This window comes from Macrosteles quadrilineatus, unplaced genomic scaffold (genome assembly GCF_028750875.1).
Source record: "Macrosteles quadrilineatus isolate MER2022 unplaced genomic scaffold, UCM_ALF_1.0 Scaffold_30__1_contigs__length_1495292, whole genome shotgun sequence".
Lineage (NCBI taxonomy): Eukaryota > Metazoa > Arthropoda > Insecta > Hemiptera > Cicadellidae > Macrosteles > Macrosteles quadrilineatus.
Window position 1 is genome coordinate 539,830 of NW_026542623.1, and position 14,769 is coordinate 554,598.

At 35.7% G+C, this 14,769-nt stretch overlaps 2 protein-coding genes across 2 annotated transcripts in view; both read right to left on the reverse strand.

Moving 5' to 3' along the window:
- LOC129005686 (FERM, ARHGEF and pleckstrin domain-containing protein 1-like) overlaps positions 1 to 8,269 on the reverse strand; it is a 93,831-nt gene extending 85,562 nt beyond the window's left edge. Inside the window, exon 1 of the mRNA XM_054434650.1 lies at positions 8,102 to 8,269. The gene's annotated coding sequence lies outside the window, so the exon portion shown is untranslated. The remainder of the gene's footprint in view (positions 1 to 8,101) is intronic.
- On the reverse strand, positions 4,321 to 5,295 carry LOC129005661 (mesoderm induction early response protein 1-like). The gene has a single exon (XM_054434620.1). It carries the CDS (start codon positions 5,293 to 5,295, stop codon positions 4,321 to 4,323), a length of 975 nt encoding a protein of 324 aa, XP_054290595.1.
- Positions 8,270 to 14,769: the final 6,500 nt, after the last annotated feature.

Consider the following 14,769-nt stretch of genomic DNA (forward strand, 5'->3'; position numbering starts at 1 on the left):
TCTGTGCGTGGAACGTATCCAGCAAAGCAAGGGGTGAGCCTGTACAGTACAAAGGTGAACTGTACTGATAAAAGTTAGTGGCAGTGACCAGGATCCGAACCCACGACACTTACTTCATTTACTCATTTACTAACTTCATATATTTTATTTTCATATTTAAGTGCACGATATACCCTCTTGTAATATCGTATAGTACTATATTTGATTTGTTGGATCTCCAGGGAGCACCTAATTACAAAAAGAAAACTGGACATAAATAATCTTTAGATACAGACAAAATAGTTTTTTTTTTTTTTTGCTGTTATAGAAATTACAGTGTCACAGGAAGCCTATGTGCCTATGTGTCACTTTCTCCATTTCCACGATGTACACTGTTTAATTGAACCTTTACGGGAATTACTTATTTTGGAAACACTAAAACAGAATGTCAATTACAAGAGTCAGGACCCTTACACTCACGATGTACTTTGTGAAGTATTTTAACTAAAAATAGTCCTTCCTTTAGTCCCAGTACACAGGATGTATGAAAACAAGTTTTTCCTACATTATCGAGCTCCTTTTGATTCCTTTGACACATCAACTGGTATCATGTGTGGGTGATAAGATTAGGAAAAACACATCGTGATCAAAGATTCAAGAAACGAATACTTGGAGAGCCTAACAATCGTAAATGTTTAAATTTCATGTTGTTTCCATTGAATATAAACTATGTAGCTAAGTGTACAGACGATGTGACAATGTCATAGTGTGTCTTGGAACAGCAAGCAGTCTCGCTGACAAAACATCTAGTATAATCTGTTCCGTAAGAAATCAACGTGCAGTGTAAAATGTCCGAGACAATGTTCATACAACACTGTCCTGAGGGTGAGTGTAGAAGGGGATAACAGCTTCTTCACCATTGTAGGGTAAGTGCGCCGTTACAGTAAGGGCCAAATCTCTGATATTTTCCTCTTCCCCCTGATGCAAGCTACTAACCTTACCTTACTTAAAAATCTTATGATGTTATTGGTTTTGTTATGCAAGGAAATGCACTTTTGTAAAAATGCAAACAATATATTGAATAGTAATATTTATTAGTAGTGTGAGTGTAGGGATTTTATGAAAGTTTTGTTACTAGAATCTGAAGAGTAATTATAGTAGGCCTATAAGTGACAAAGTAGTAGTATTTGTAAATTATTTTAGTTATATGTAACAAACAATTCCAACACTATAACACACTATAACTGTCATTTCAGTGACAGTTACAAAATATTTTTTTATTGTGTTTTACGATTATTATATAGATAATTTTTTTTTTTTTGTACTTATCCAACCACATCAAAAGTCAATCGTAAATAAAATAATTTCTATCACATTGTTCAGGACATTCAACAAACTATCTTAAGTCTTCAAACCAAATTCATATTCATTTGAGGTTGGGATGTCACCTATGTGTGTATTTTAACCCAAATATGAGTGTAGAATGCCTTGTGTAGCTTTGTTACTGACTAAAACCAGCTGTTTCATTAGTCGAGACCATTTATTGAAAGCCCAATGACCAAGCTGGGTCCAGTTTAGGGATGAGCATCGATAGAAAAACATCGATGTTGACTCAAACAATCAAAAAGCTACTGACTTTTCTCAGCGAACCGATGACCACCAGGCGAGCACTATAACAACTGAGCTACCCATCTATCTTAGCTGAGAAACATATTTATCTCTGCACTAGAATTTCCTAATATTCCCAAACTAGGTAACACTTTAAGAATTTTTTTCTCCATTGAGTACCTACTGACTACAGCTGGTTCATAGATGGGAAGTCAACAGTTTAAACAAAGTACAGTGAGAAAATTTCAAAATTGTGAATAACCACAACACTCCAGCCTTCAGTGTTGATAAACTCATTAAGATATGAGGCATTGCAGCATTTATGAGTGATCAGCTGGACAATTAGCTGTTTAACATGGTTGAGTGTGACAAGCTCATGCTACATTAAGTCATTACCAGGTCAATAGCCCATAACATTGCTCATTGCCCAGCTACAGTGACTAAACACCCCCCAAGGCTTCATTTGACAGATAACTGATTCCTCATTCTAGATACCTGCAGATTAAATGCTATATAACTGTAAAATTTGCTAGTTTACTATATTTGATTTGACTTTTAGGTTGGAATCAACTGATAAAATTATCAAAGTGAATCTCAATATATGGTTAGGTATGTTTTTTCAACCAACTTTGGGTAGGCCTATAGATTTTCTAAAATAAATTACATCTGGCGTAGGGTTTCTTAAAGAAAAAAACTTATACATGGGTTCTTAGCCACAGGTGATGTTGTAGGACTACAGATTTACAAATCACACAAATTGGTAAAAAATGTTTATTTAAAATATTTTTGACAAACGCTTGCTTTGAGTAGATACACATATTTACAGTGAGATCGGATGTGAAAGATTTACAGTATACTGTGATATGATGTAATGTAACAGTAAAAATATTTTTAACACACCAGTATGACAACTTGACAATTTACAAAATAGCTAGTGAGGACAAATAAAACATTGCAATAGCCTAATCAAAAATGTGAAAAGGTTTACCTACAAATCTTTTCTGAAATAGCTTCATAAGAGTACTTTTAACTGATTTAGGCCTAAAAATGTGTTTTGCAATGCTGCATGGCCACAGAATGCCCAGACGCATGAATATTCTAGTAACTTATTATTTCATTTTTATTTACAACTAGCTGTACCCACGGGCTTTGCCCCGTTTAACTTCATAAGTATTTGCATGGCTCAATCACGTCACGGTTGAAGTTCGTAATAAAACAAATTAGTAACTGGTGTGTTAATAGACTTGATTATTTACATACTTAGTGAAACCCCAACAAGTATTATGTTAATTTAAAAACTATTAATAACTAAACCTATACAAACGATAATTATAAAACAATAGGCCCTAATTAAAATATTTTTAATAAACTACACTGTTAAAATATAAGCTAAAATTTTGGAACACGATTAAAAATGAATACAAAAATAGGTATTGTGGTAGAATATCTGCTTAACCCTATCAAATAAAATAAAAAATAATATGTAAACCCCATTTTATATATGACTATATTAATTTTAAAGCACACACTTCAGTAATAATTTATTTTCCATAATCTTAGTATTATTGTGTCTTAATTTTGATTTTCAGTAATATGTTTCATAACATTGGTAATAGTTTTTATATTAGATCATAGAGAAGTAAGGTACAGAGGAAACACTTAGGGCCTACCGTGCACTTTCAGATCTGGCATGTTTTGCCGAAAATATACTTAAGCAAAGAGGAGACCGAGCAGCGAACACTGTGCGGAAATTCTTATGAGCATTGTACTACATGAGAGCAAGGGAAACAGTCTTGGACTTGCCCTAGACACCATCTAAGTGTACCATTTAATTTTTCCTCTGTGAATTCTCCCTTCTCTGTGGTTAATACATTAGATTTTGAGTAGATTTGGTTACAACATATTCTAACTTTGTTTTGTATTCAAAGTTTTGATTAATGATTTACAAATAATATTCGTCTACATCAAAGTTATCTCGTCCATAGTTGCAATCTATAATAGATACGATTTTAAGACATAGGAATAGTCATACCAAAATAAACTTTGTATACCCTAAATATTTTTCCTCTGCATGGTATTACAAAACCAAGTTTTTGTATATCTCTATAATTTAAAATGTTTGAAACTGCTGCAAAAAGTACTGCAGGATTACCATGGCCTCCTCTAATACAAGGCAGTGGCAATGCTGCACTTTCAACCTACGGAAACAGATGATGGAGCGTCTGTGCTATGTTTATGTAACACATTTGTTATTCCTCTTAATGCCATGTTAACAGGCCGGCTGATATGTTGTCACACACCAACGCCGCGGCCTTGTGTTCGAGGAGTCTATTGCATTACAAATACAGTAATGCCAATTTATGGCAGAATATAGTTTTTAGGTTGCATTGCGAATACATTCCTTAAATGAGAAAATCAACTTTTAAAAGTTGTAAAAAATTTTACAGAAAAATTATAGGCTACAATTACAGCAGTTAGCATTGTTTTCTCAACGTTTATTATTCAATAAAATAACTTACACTCAGGTCTTATCAATAGGAGAACTTATTGACCAATTACAATTTATTCGGTAAAAGAAATAAAGTTATAAGAAGAAAAGGCATAGGCCTATTTTATTTTAATTATAGTGAATTAATAGTTATGATATTGTGCAAGTTTCAGCTACAAGTCAATCTATAGATATAAAATAAGACTATTTGTACTCTGATTTATAACCATATTTGCATAAACAGTTCATTGAGTGATCGTGGCCGAAGCAGACGGGACTGCCACTTTACTGGGGCTAACAGTGGAGGAAGTTGTTTTAGTTACAGTAATTTCAACACTGCCTGATGTGCTTTCTTTTGCTAAAGCACTTTCCTTCTTATCTTCGATATGTTGCTTCCGTTTAGAATCGCTCGCACTCAGAGAATGATTCGGAGAAGCACTTCTATCTCTCTGCTCGGAACTTATTCCACTTTCCTGTTCTTCTAAAAATCTATCCATGTAGTCCGTTATTCCAGGATGCAAAGTGTACTTCTTCTTCTCTAACCTCGCCTTATTGGCAAAGATGTCGTGTCGTTCCGTTTTCTTCCAAAGGTAGTAAAATTGTACCAGTTCTCCAACAGATCTCGTTCTTACCTTATCTTGATGAATTTGATGAAAATCTTTACCAAAAGCTCGTAGGCCGTTTTCAAAGTTGCGGCATTCTTCCTCAGACCACAAACTGCTTGTGTCGGAGGTGGGGATGGCGTTTAGTCTTCGCCTACGTAGTGCCTCATCTACATTGTACCCACATTGCAGTAGGAGATACAACGCTTGCTCATCGTCTCTTGTATGAGCTCCGGTAGGGATAGCATGAACTCCTTGAGCATTACTAAATATCGGCTCCTGAGCCTTTACCAGATACGACTCTATATCCTCATCTGTCAGCTTATCTGGGTTCCAAAGCAATTTGTCATCATTTTCATATGGCAAGGCATCATCGTATTTACACAACCCTTCGGGAATTGTCGCTTGATACGAACTTCCTATCATGATTGTTTTTTTCAGCTCCTCCTCTTCACCTCCGTTTCCGTAGTCATCATCCTCCTCCTCACTCTGAGGCCTAGACAAACGTAATCTCAAAGATCGAGACGAGGCCTCGCCTGACGGTCTTTGCAGCCGGATTTTCTCCTCCTCCTCATCATCAGATCTCGTTTCAAAGTCAGTTTCTTTCTTATTTGCCATTTTTAACTAATATACAATACGGTACTTATTATTTGCCGAGCAGGTCGTCTAACTTGCAGGTAGTCCGTGTGGTGGATTGGGCCTATCTGAGGCAGTGGTCGTCCGGCTCTGGCCCATCAACTGCAACCAAAATAGAAGCTCTGCGTTACGCGGCCACTCTAGTTTATGCAAATATGATTTTATCACATTATTTTAATTTCAACACCACTAATTTGTGTAGCCACTAATTTGAAGTAGTCTACCTATTTACATTTAACTTAATACTAGGCCTACTTTCAAAAATATTACTAAAATTTCCAAATGATATGTAATGTTTTGTTTTGAGATAATAAGATTTCAAAACTGCCATTATTGTTTACATTCATATACCTAGGTACCTATAGTTTGTTAAAAAATATTACAGTTAAGGTTATGTAATTGTTAGTCTACCTACATCAACTAACCAAGTAGACACACAATCATCTTGGTTGGTCAAAAACTGTGTACAAATGAAAGGTCCATTTTTCATCTTGTAATAATAAAATGGCGTGTTTGTTTATTGAATACTGTGTCAATGCCATTCTTCATGAATATCGTAACCTATTAAGTATAATAGGTTACGATATTCATGAAGAATGGCATTGACACAGTAATCTGGTAGTAACCAGATTAGGTAGTTTGTTAGCTTTAGCACGTCTAAAATAAAATAAGAAGGAACACTACAACAATTTGGATGGGGGTACATTACTGTAGAACACAACTTTAAATCAGATTTCCCCTAACCAGAACGCTCAGCAAGAAACGAAACATCAATAATACCAGCAACAGCGACGGATGTAAGGAGGTGCCGGAACTTATTGTGCGTATAAGGCACTCAGTGTGCCTATTTAATGAGATTAGTACCTAATGCAGATTTTTTTCCCCAAAAGAGAAGTCCGCCGTAACGCCGCAAATCGAGCACTTGGTATGACTAATTTGCTGCGGTAATGCATTTTGGAGTTGTTTTCATAAAACTGACCTAAGTACACTCCTCAATCAACCCTTGGCTTTAGATAAGTAAAGGGAAATAAAAAATTCCCCAACTTTTCCCCAAAACCAACCTTTAAACACCAACCATAAAGGCTATTTCGGTTACAGTAATAAAAGTTAAATACTGTAGGCTTTGCTATAAATTTTGTTAGCTTACATTTAAGTTATGTACAGATTTTCTTTAACATAACTTAACTTACAGCTTGCCGATTGTGATAATTTTGGTACACTTAGGCCTAGGTAGTGGATGAAATATGAACCATCAATGTGTACCATCTAAGTTAGGCTAAGTTTTTGGAAGAAACCTCCAGTCTACTTTTGATTCAAATCCTTAATTGCATTGATGTAATCCTTAATTCTTAATTGCAAGATTTTATGTAGGCCTATTGCCTACCTAACATCTCAACTTATCTTGTCTGCTGACAAAATCTATGCAAATCCCAATTTGAAACAATGTTTACAAGTTAAGTACACGGTAGTAGGATATGCATTTTGGGGTTTGCACCCGATTCTTGAATTTCTTTTTTACATCCTACTCTAAATTCAACGCTGATTCCAAAAATTAAGATCCTTTTCCCAATAAAACACAACAATAGAAACAAAAAATTACCAAAACGGCCAAAATATTTTTTTAACCAAAACACATTATGGGTAGGCCTAAGTTACTGTAATGTAATCAAATTAGGCTAACCGGAATCGGTCCTCCATCCGTCGTTCATAGCATAGGTCCAGTTGTCAGAGATTTGATCCAGATTCAAGATTCAGAACAGCTGGACATATTAAATAAGTTTTGAAGTAGGCTAACTTACTGTAAGGTAGCAAGTAGGCTAAGTTAGGCTATGTTAGGTCACATTAAAAGCAGCATTTAGCTAAGGCTATAATGAAAGACAAATGTATATAACAATGACCGTATAACTTTAGTGCTCGCCTATGTAATTAAAAAGGTCACCGGTTTGTTCCTGAGAAAAGTAGCCTAAGTAAGTTTAGGTACGCTAGGCCTGAAAACTTGAGTTAGCCTTTTGATGGTTTGAAACTGGGGGTACACTTCCATATCTGTTGGCACAAACCGAATGAGTAATATTGATAAGGTAGGCCTATTCGATTGTTTAATTCGATTATCTTTGGTTTGTTAGGTTACACCTAACTAACCAAACGATATATAGGCCTAGAATAATAAATAATCGATATATCGATCGATATTACTCATCGGTTGTTTGTGCCAACAGATATGGAAGTGTACCCGAAACTGGACCCAACTGTCTCTGATCATTGGGCTTTAAATAAGGAATTAATCCTGACTAATCGTACAGCTGATATTAGCCAGTAAAAAATCTACAAAGTTCATCCCAATTCGTTCTAGGCCTACACTCATCCGTCATCCTTCACTCATATTTGGCTTAAAATAGCCTAGGGCCTACGCACCTTGGAGGCACCCCATCTAAATTGATAATTGATTGAGTCAACAATGAATGTTAGGTCTTTACCTACTAAGCCTAAGAAATCTAAAAAATATGCGCAAAGATTTAGGCTAGGACTTGCTATAATCTGAGATTCATTTAATTGACAACCCCTGTGTTGTTGTTATTGTTGTTTATTTTTCCCACTATTTTGACATGAGACTAAGTAAGAGAACGATAGACCGAAAGCAATTTTATGATAATGGTATAAACAAATAAGCCATAAGATAGCGCTAAGAGCTATAAAAAGGGTCGAAGGAAGAGAAGCAATCATTCATTCTATACCGTAATAAAAATACAAAATTACATGAATTTAAATGTTAATATAATGTGGCCCTTACCTTGTTAAATATTGTAGACTATATCAAAAGCTCCAACACATCCTTGTCAACAAACGCCTAATCACGACAGTTAATAAATAAACACTTCAACAAACACAACACACACCCATTTTAGAGATTTTTGGAAATTTGTTCCTGCAGAGAGCAGACAGAAGCACAGAAACAGAACAACTAGTAGGGCTGTTCCAAGATACGAGCATACTCCCTCGGTGATCAGTGAAACGTAATTTCATTGAATTACTTAATACTATTAGAAAATAATATGTATCAATAACTTTTTTGGAATAAAATTATCATTTTTAACTCAATTTGTATTGAAATTGTTCTTTCTGACGATAAAACTTAAGTTAGTCTACATGTAGAATTTTAAAATAGAAAACGTAACAGCGAAACTGCATAGAGTTTAAATTTTGGTTTAATATCATCATAGAATAAAACCATAAAACATACTCCCTTCAAGAGTATGTATGATTCATCATAAACTAACAAATAAATGTACAGTGGACTCCCTCTTATCCGGACACCTCTTAACCGGACATCGGTTTAACCGGACTACACTCGGCGGAAATGATATCTCTTTAACCGGACAATTTTTATCAGCACATTGGTTTAACCGGACTAGATTGGCAGGAAGTGGGCAGTACTGAAACAACTGTTCTCGTGGGAAAGATTTGAGACCAGTGATCACGTGTCTAAATATAATGCTCTCATAAATTTAGGTCGAATATCACAGTAAACAGTCCGTTTTAACAAATTTTTAGGGACGTCGGTTTAACCGGCAAACCCGTTATCCGGACTGGCCTCGGTCCCGAGGAGTCCGGATAAGAGCACAAGAGGGAGTCTACTGTACAGGTATGTTTTATCTTTGACTATGACTATGATATGATAATTGTTTGTAAGCCCTCGATTCAAATAAGGTCATTGTCTCTAGAGCACTTGACTGAGCAATAATTTATTGTAACTGGAGTCCCCACTCTGTGTTTAAAAGGCGTACCACTGTTTTTGCCGGTTTTTTTTAAAGTTTTTCGTGTTGTTATGTTGGCCTGTCTGAACGGTTGATTGGATAGCTGTCATATTCGAACCAATCAATTGGGGTTATTTCTTGATGGCACACTTTTCTCTAGTGTTCAACCCTCGCTCCATATAGTGACTCCAGTTATAATATATTCATCCGAATTCTCTAGAGTACTAGAGTTGTCTCTATTTAGTAATTTTTTCTTCATTATAATGATTAAACTTTAGTGTTTTTTTCACAGCACATGTCACCATGATCAACCCTCTATTAAGATCAATTAATCATCAGGTTGTTTCTGTAATTATTTCTTAATCTATGTCACTACACCTGGGAGGCTGAATGCTTATAGTGCTCGAATACGAATCAGAAGGTCACCGGATCGGGTCGCTGTCAATGCGCCACCACGTCAAACCGCCACCTCGGTGTTTTGGTCAGAGGCGTCAACCCGCCACCACAAAAAAACCGAGGTGGTGGGTTGACGTGTACGTACATGTCAACCCGCCACCTCGACAACAGGCCACCACGACAACCCACCACCACACAATTTTCCGAGGTGGCGGGTTGTCGTACACACTCAAGTCAATGAGCCACCACGACAACATGCCACCACGACAACACGCCAACACCAGTTTTTATCAGAGGTGGCGGGTTGTCGTGAAGCTCCATGTTCGATGTCGGCAACCCGCCACCTCGTACGTAGGCGACAACGTGCCACCCTGTCAACCCGCCACCACTCTTTTACGAGGTGGCGGGTTGACGTGTACGCTCAGTGTTCGGTGCCGTCAACGCGCCACCTCGCTCATAGGCGACAACGTGCCACCTCGACAACCCACCATCTCGCGGTTGGATTTATCAATAAATAAATCGGTTGGATTTATATTCTGTAGCATTAAATATATTGGTACTTTGATTCAGTTAATTTAGAGAAAGTTAATGTACCTAACTCTTAAATAGCATATCTGGACATTTTAGTTTATTTTCGGAAGAAAGATTGATAGGTAATACGTGGGTAATACAATTATTAACATGGTGAAAACCCGACATTTAAAAGGGTCTCACGCCCTTAAGGGTAGGAACTTTTAAATTCTAAAACCTTAATGCAAAACTACGAATTGGTCCGAATCCTTTAACACCAACCCCTTAAACGTTGAAATTTGTCCACAAATAAAGGAGGAGTAGTGTTCACAAAACACAGTCCTCGCGTATTAATATGAGATGATAAAAACGTATACCAAAAAAAAAAATAGAATAGTTATTTTACTTAATTGCCAGTGAATAAACAATTTTTTTTCATTAGGCGTATAAATATATATATATATATATATAAGTTTTTATGCGCACCTACCACCACGTGCGCACGCAACATACGTGTGAAAAGCATGCATTTTATACATTTAAACCGGCGTTAGTCAGGGATAGTCTTGTGCCATTTTATAATGGTGATTGCGAAAGCAAGACGCAAAGAAAATTGTATTCACTTGAATTCAAAAGGTAATTCGGGTGAAATTATCGGTATTCTGTGATTAGACCACGAGTACTAGAAGAGACCCGGTATGGATTATAAACATAAACAAATGATGTTTTAAAAAAATAGTACAACACCTAACTTTTGGACCATAATTGTTACAGCAATGGGTTGTTGACAACACCCCATTGCTGTAACAATTATGGTCCAAAAGTTATTTCAGCTTTTGTGATTTTGAACTATATACTATCACCGCTTTCCCATGATATAGGATGTTAACAAGCTTATGGGAGAAAGTATGTTTCAGAATGCTGATACCGTTTATTTTTACATTTATTTTGTCATTTCTAATGTTTGATATTAATTAATCGTCCGTGATATGAAATAAATTGAATCACGTATATTGACGCTTTCAATTGGCTGAAGGCCACTGGGGCAGAGCCCTGATGGAATTTCAAATGTGTTTTGTTTTATGGCAAATTTACATGTCACGACCTATCCAACGACACGTTAAACTTGATGATATCGGATGTGTAGCAGTTTCAAAACAATAATCACAACATTTGTGTTGGCCAATTAAATATTTAAATAATGATGATGTTTATGTGTAAATGAATCCTCGACTAAACAATTTTCACAATGTGCAGGATATCGTATCTACATAGGTTAAAATAATATTACTGATTCATTTGAACCTTAATTATGCATCAAGCAGTTTCATTATACGATTAGATACAAATTTGACTTAGGATTATAACCTGAAAAAAGTCAAAGCCAAAGTCCTTTATTTTTGTTAAACTGATTTTTGTTTGAAAACAAATTGTTTTTTTTTTTTTTCGCAAGATAATGACTTTTGGTACCAGTTGCCTCCGTTTAATAACTGATCAACGGTGTTTGGCGAAATAATATTACATTTGGATGTTAAAAATGTAACTGGCCTAAGCGTTTATTTCAAGTTACGGCCTGATTCATACGTTGAAGTACAGTGCTACTTTACTAATATTACAAATGAATGTTTGTGTGTTTGTTTGGGGTTCAATCACTCAATAACAATTCATTGGGCACATCGGGATTAGGCTGAAATTTGGCATGATGATAACACTTTCCTGATTAAAATATAGGCTTGTTATTACCTCAAAACCTTTTTTCTTTGTTTTTGCCTTTTTGAATATCTCTCGTATGTATTTAGAACAATAGCATAATATGCCTCATTATTAAACAATCAGGAACGAACCGCGAATTATTTCTGGGAAGGTTGAACGAAATGCATGTTGTAAAATGTAGACGTGGACACCTGGTGCAAAGTATTCGGCCAATTGTTTAATATAAACAACCCCATAACAGTCAGTACTGGGAACTTTAAAGGAAATATTAGGGAACAGAATACAGGGATGTCCCGTTTATCCCCTCGCACGTTTCTACGAATGGACTTAATCTGAAATTTCTTAGATTTTTCTTTCACATCAACCATTCCAGTTATTGAGGTGTTGGCTCACTCAGGTCAGTTCACTTTCCCGTAGTTGCGAGATCGCGATTGTCCTTTAATTTCCAACCTAAATACTGTTTTCATTTCACGTAGTAATCACAAAAGAGAACCAAACTAATATTCTGCTGTTGGTAAAACTATTCTATATCTTGTATTAATTTATTTTATTTAGTCGTCGGATTATACTTTTTGAAAGATTTTTAGACAAAACAATCCAAATCACTGTTTTGAATGATATTGGACACGTTTCTTTAAAATTGTACTAATCAGTCACTTACCAAATACCATAATGTGACGAGATAATACGTTATCTGAAAACAATTGGCGACATGTTTAGTGTAATCATCTTCCTACCAACTGTCAATTATATCTTTACGTTATAATTTATTTACAATTAGTGAATAAACGGAACTAGCTGCTGTGCCCGTGATTCGCAACGGGAAGATGTACCAAAAGTCCATACTGCTTAATCCAAACACTTGTTAAGTAGATTGAATTTTTTAAACAAATAGCAATCAAATTTTTACAAAAATGTATGCCCTACATTGTAATTACCCTACTGTTTACATTAAAATATATCAATAACATAATTTTTATAACTTATGGTTATAGAATTTTTCTTCACTTCAATAATCAATTGCATAAATAAACCTACTACACATAGTTGTGTAAATTACATAATGTTTACAATTAACATAAGTTATTCTTCTCGTTTTTAATTTCTGACAACAGCTGGAGTTACATAACAATGTCTGTTTCCCATGAATCTTATGGAGAAATATGAACCCGTAAAGGGCCCCAGGGCCTCACCCTAATTATTTCCCTAAAAAGAAAGTTTCCTGCACAACTTCACGTTACGCTCTTTCCAAAAATGACACCAAAAACATGCCAATTGGTTTAGTAGTTTCGGAGGAGTAAATGTCACAGAAAAACCTGCTTGCGTATTAAATAAGTTAAAAATCCCTCACCTCAGAATTTTGAAAGCCCGTGGAGCAGATACTAGTTCAATATCGAAGGTGGGGGGTAGTTCTAATCCTCGGAGCGGTAGCTTGATTTTTGTCCAATTTGAGTCCAATCAGTTCAGTAGCTTAGTTTATCTCATACAAACACACAAACACCACCTCTTCTTTATAATAGTATAGATAGATATAGTAGATGATAGGTGGACAGATCGATGTCATTATTATGTGATTATTGTTATTGTTTATATTTGATTTGTTTACAAGTTGTACACAGATTTAGTTTAGTTAGTAAAAGATACTTTTAAATATGAATCAATTATTTCATACAATTTTCAACAGTACATTAGTGGAATGCGCCGAACCCATTGTGCCAAGAGTAAAAGTACGGTATTAATGCTACTTTGATATTATCCGGAGGCCACCCTTATACAGCGTGCTGCGGTGGTTATGTTAGGTTGGGTTATCTTATCTTATCTTATCTTACTAATATTATAAATGTGAAAGTTTGTGTGTTTGTTTGTTTGTTTGTTTGTTTGAAGTTCAATCACGCATAAACCACTGGACGGATTGGGCTGAAATTTTGCATGATGATAACTTACATTCCCGATTAACATATAGGCATATTCTTATCTCAAAAATCCTTTCGGGCTCCGCCCCAGTGGCTCTGTAATTCCCCATGTTAACCTTATGAGTATTCATATTTAAAGGGAGTTAAAGAATTTAGTCAGCTGTTTCAACTAAAAAAGTTGGTTCTATGATATAGAAAAGCATTAAAAAGTTATAAGATTTACCAACAGGGTGCAGCACTATATTTTTTTTGCATTTATGAAAACTGCTAATATGAACTAAGCAGCAACAAAAAAACTGTGATTCGCAATGAGAACTGTAAAGTAGGATTGTTTACAGTTATGTTTATGTTTTTCATTTCATGAATATTTTGTGATATTTTGCAAATTGTTGATAATTTATTTTTCTCTATTGTTTAGATGAAGTGGTAGAACATTATGGCTATGGTAGATGTGTAATACTATAGAATACTGTAAATTTAAAAAAGCAAATTTTATCAAACTGTTTCCTCCCTTATTGCAAACGCAAAGCTTGAGTATAACTGCAATAAGCATTTTATACTTATATTCCAACCCCGTACGAAGGACGGGTACTCTGCTAGTCATAAACATGTTTGTAGAACTTTCTTAGTTTCGTTATGGATGGAATACTTTAATACTTTTAATACTTTCTTATGAAATGGCGACCATACAATGTAGGTATTTTAAGCCAAGTATGAATGGAGATGAGTGTAGGATGAGTGGCGCGATCTTGTAGTCTTGTTAGTGACTAAGGCCGACATTCCTTAGACACAGCTGTTAATTAATAGCCCAAACAGCTAATGGCAACTAAGGGACCTACAGTTTATAGTGGAATCCGAACCACATTTTTTCCTTGGTATATACGAATTGGTCTAATTATCAGGATAGTACTGCGGATAGTCGTAATACTCACTAGTGCGGACGTTAATCCACACCAGGGAGTTTCCCATCCACAGTGCATTCCTATAATTATCCACAATTCGTGACCTCCTAGTAGCTGGATTACAGGACGACGCCACCCGTCCCAGTCCAGATGATACCAGATGAGTCATACCATCGACAAATCCCCTCCAAGTAGGCCAAGGTCAGGTCGTTGACCAATGGCCGGAGCGCGCGCATCACCTGTCACCGCCTGTATCTCAGGTATCGTCAC

Bases quoted from the DNA above. Each gene is read 5' to 3' on its own strand.
- LOC129005661 (XM_054434620.1), bottom strand. From the start codon at position 5,295: ATGGCAAATAAGAAAGAAACTGACTTTGAAACGAGATCTGATGATGAG.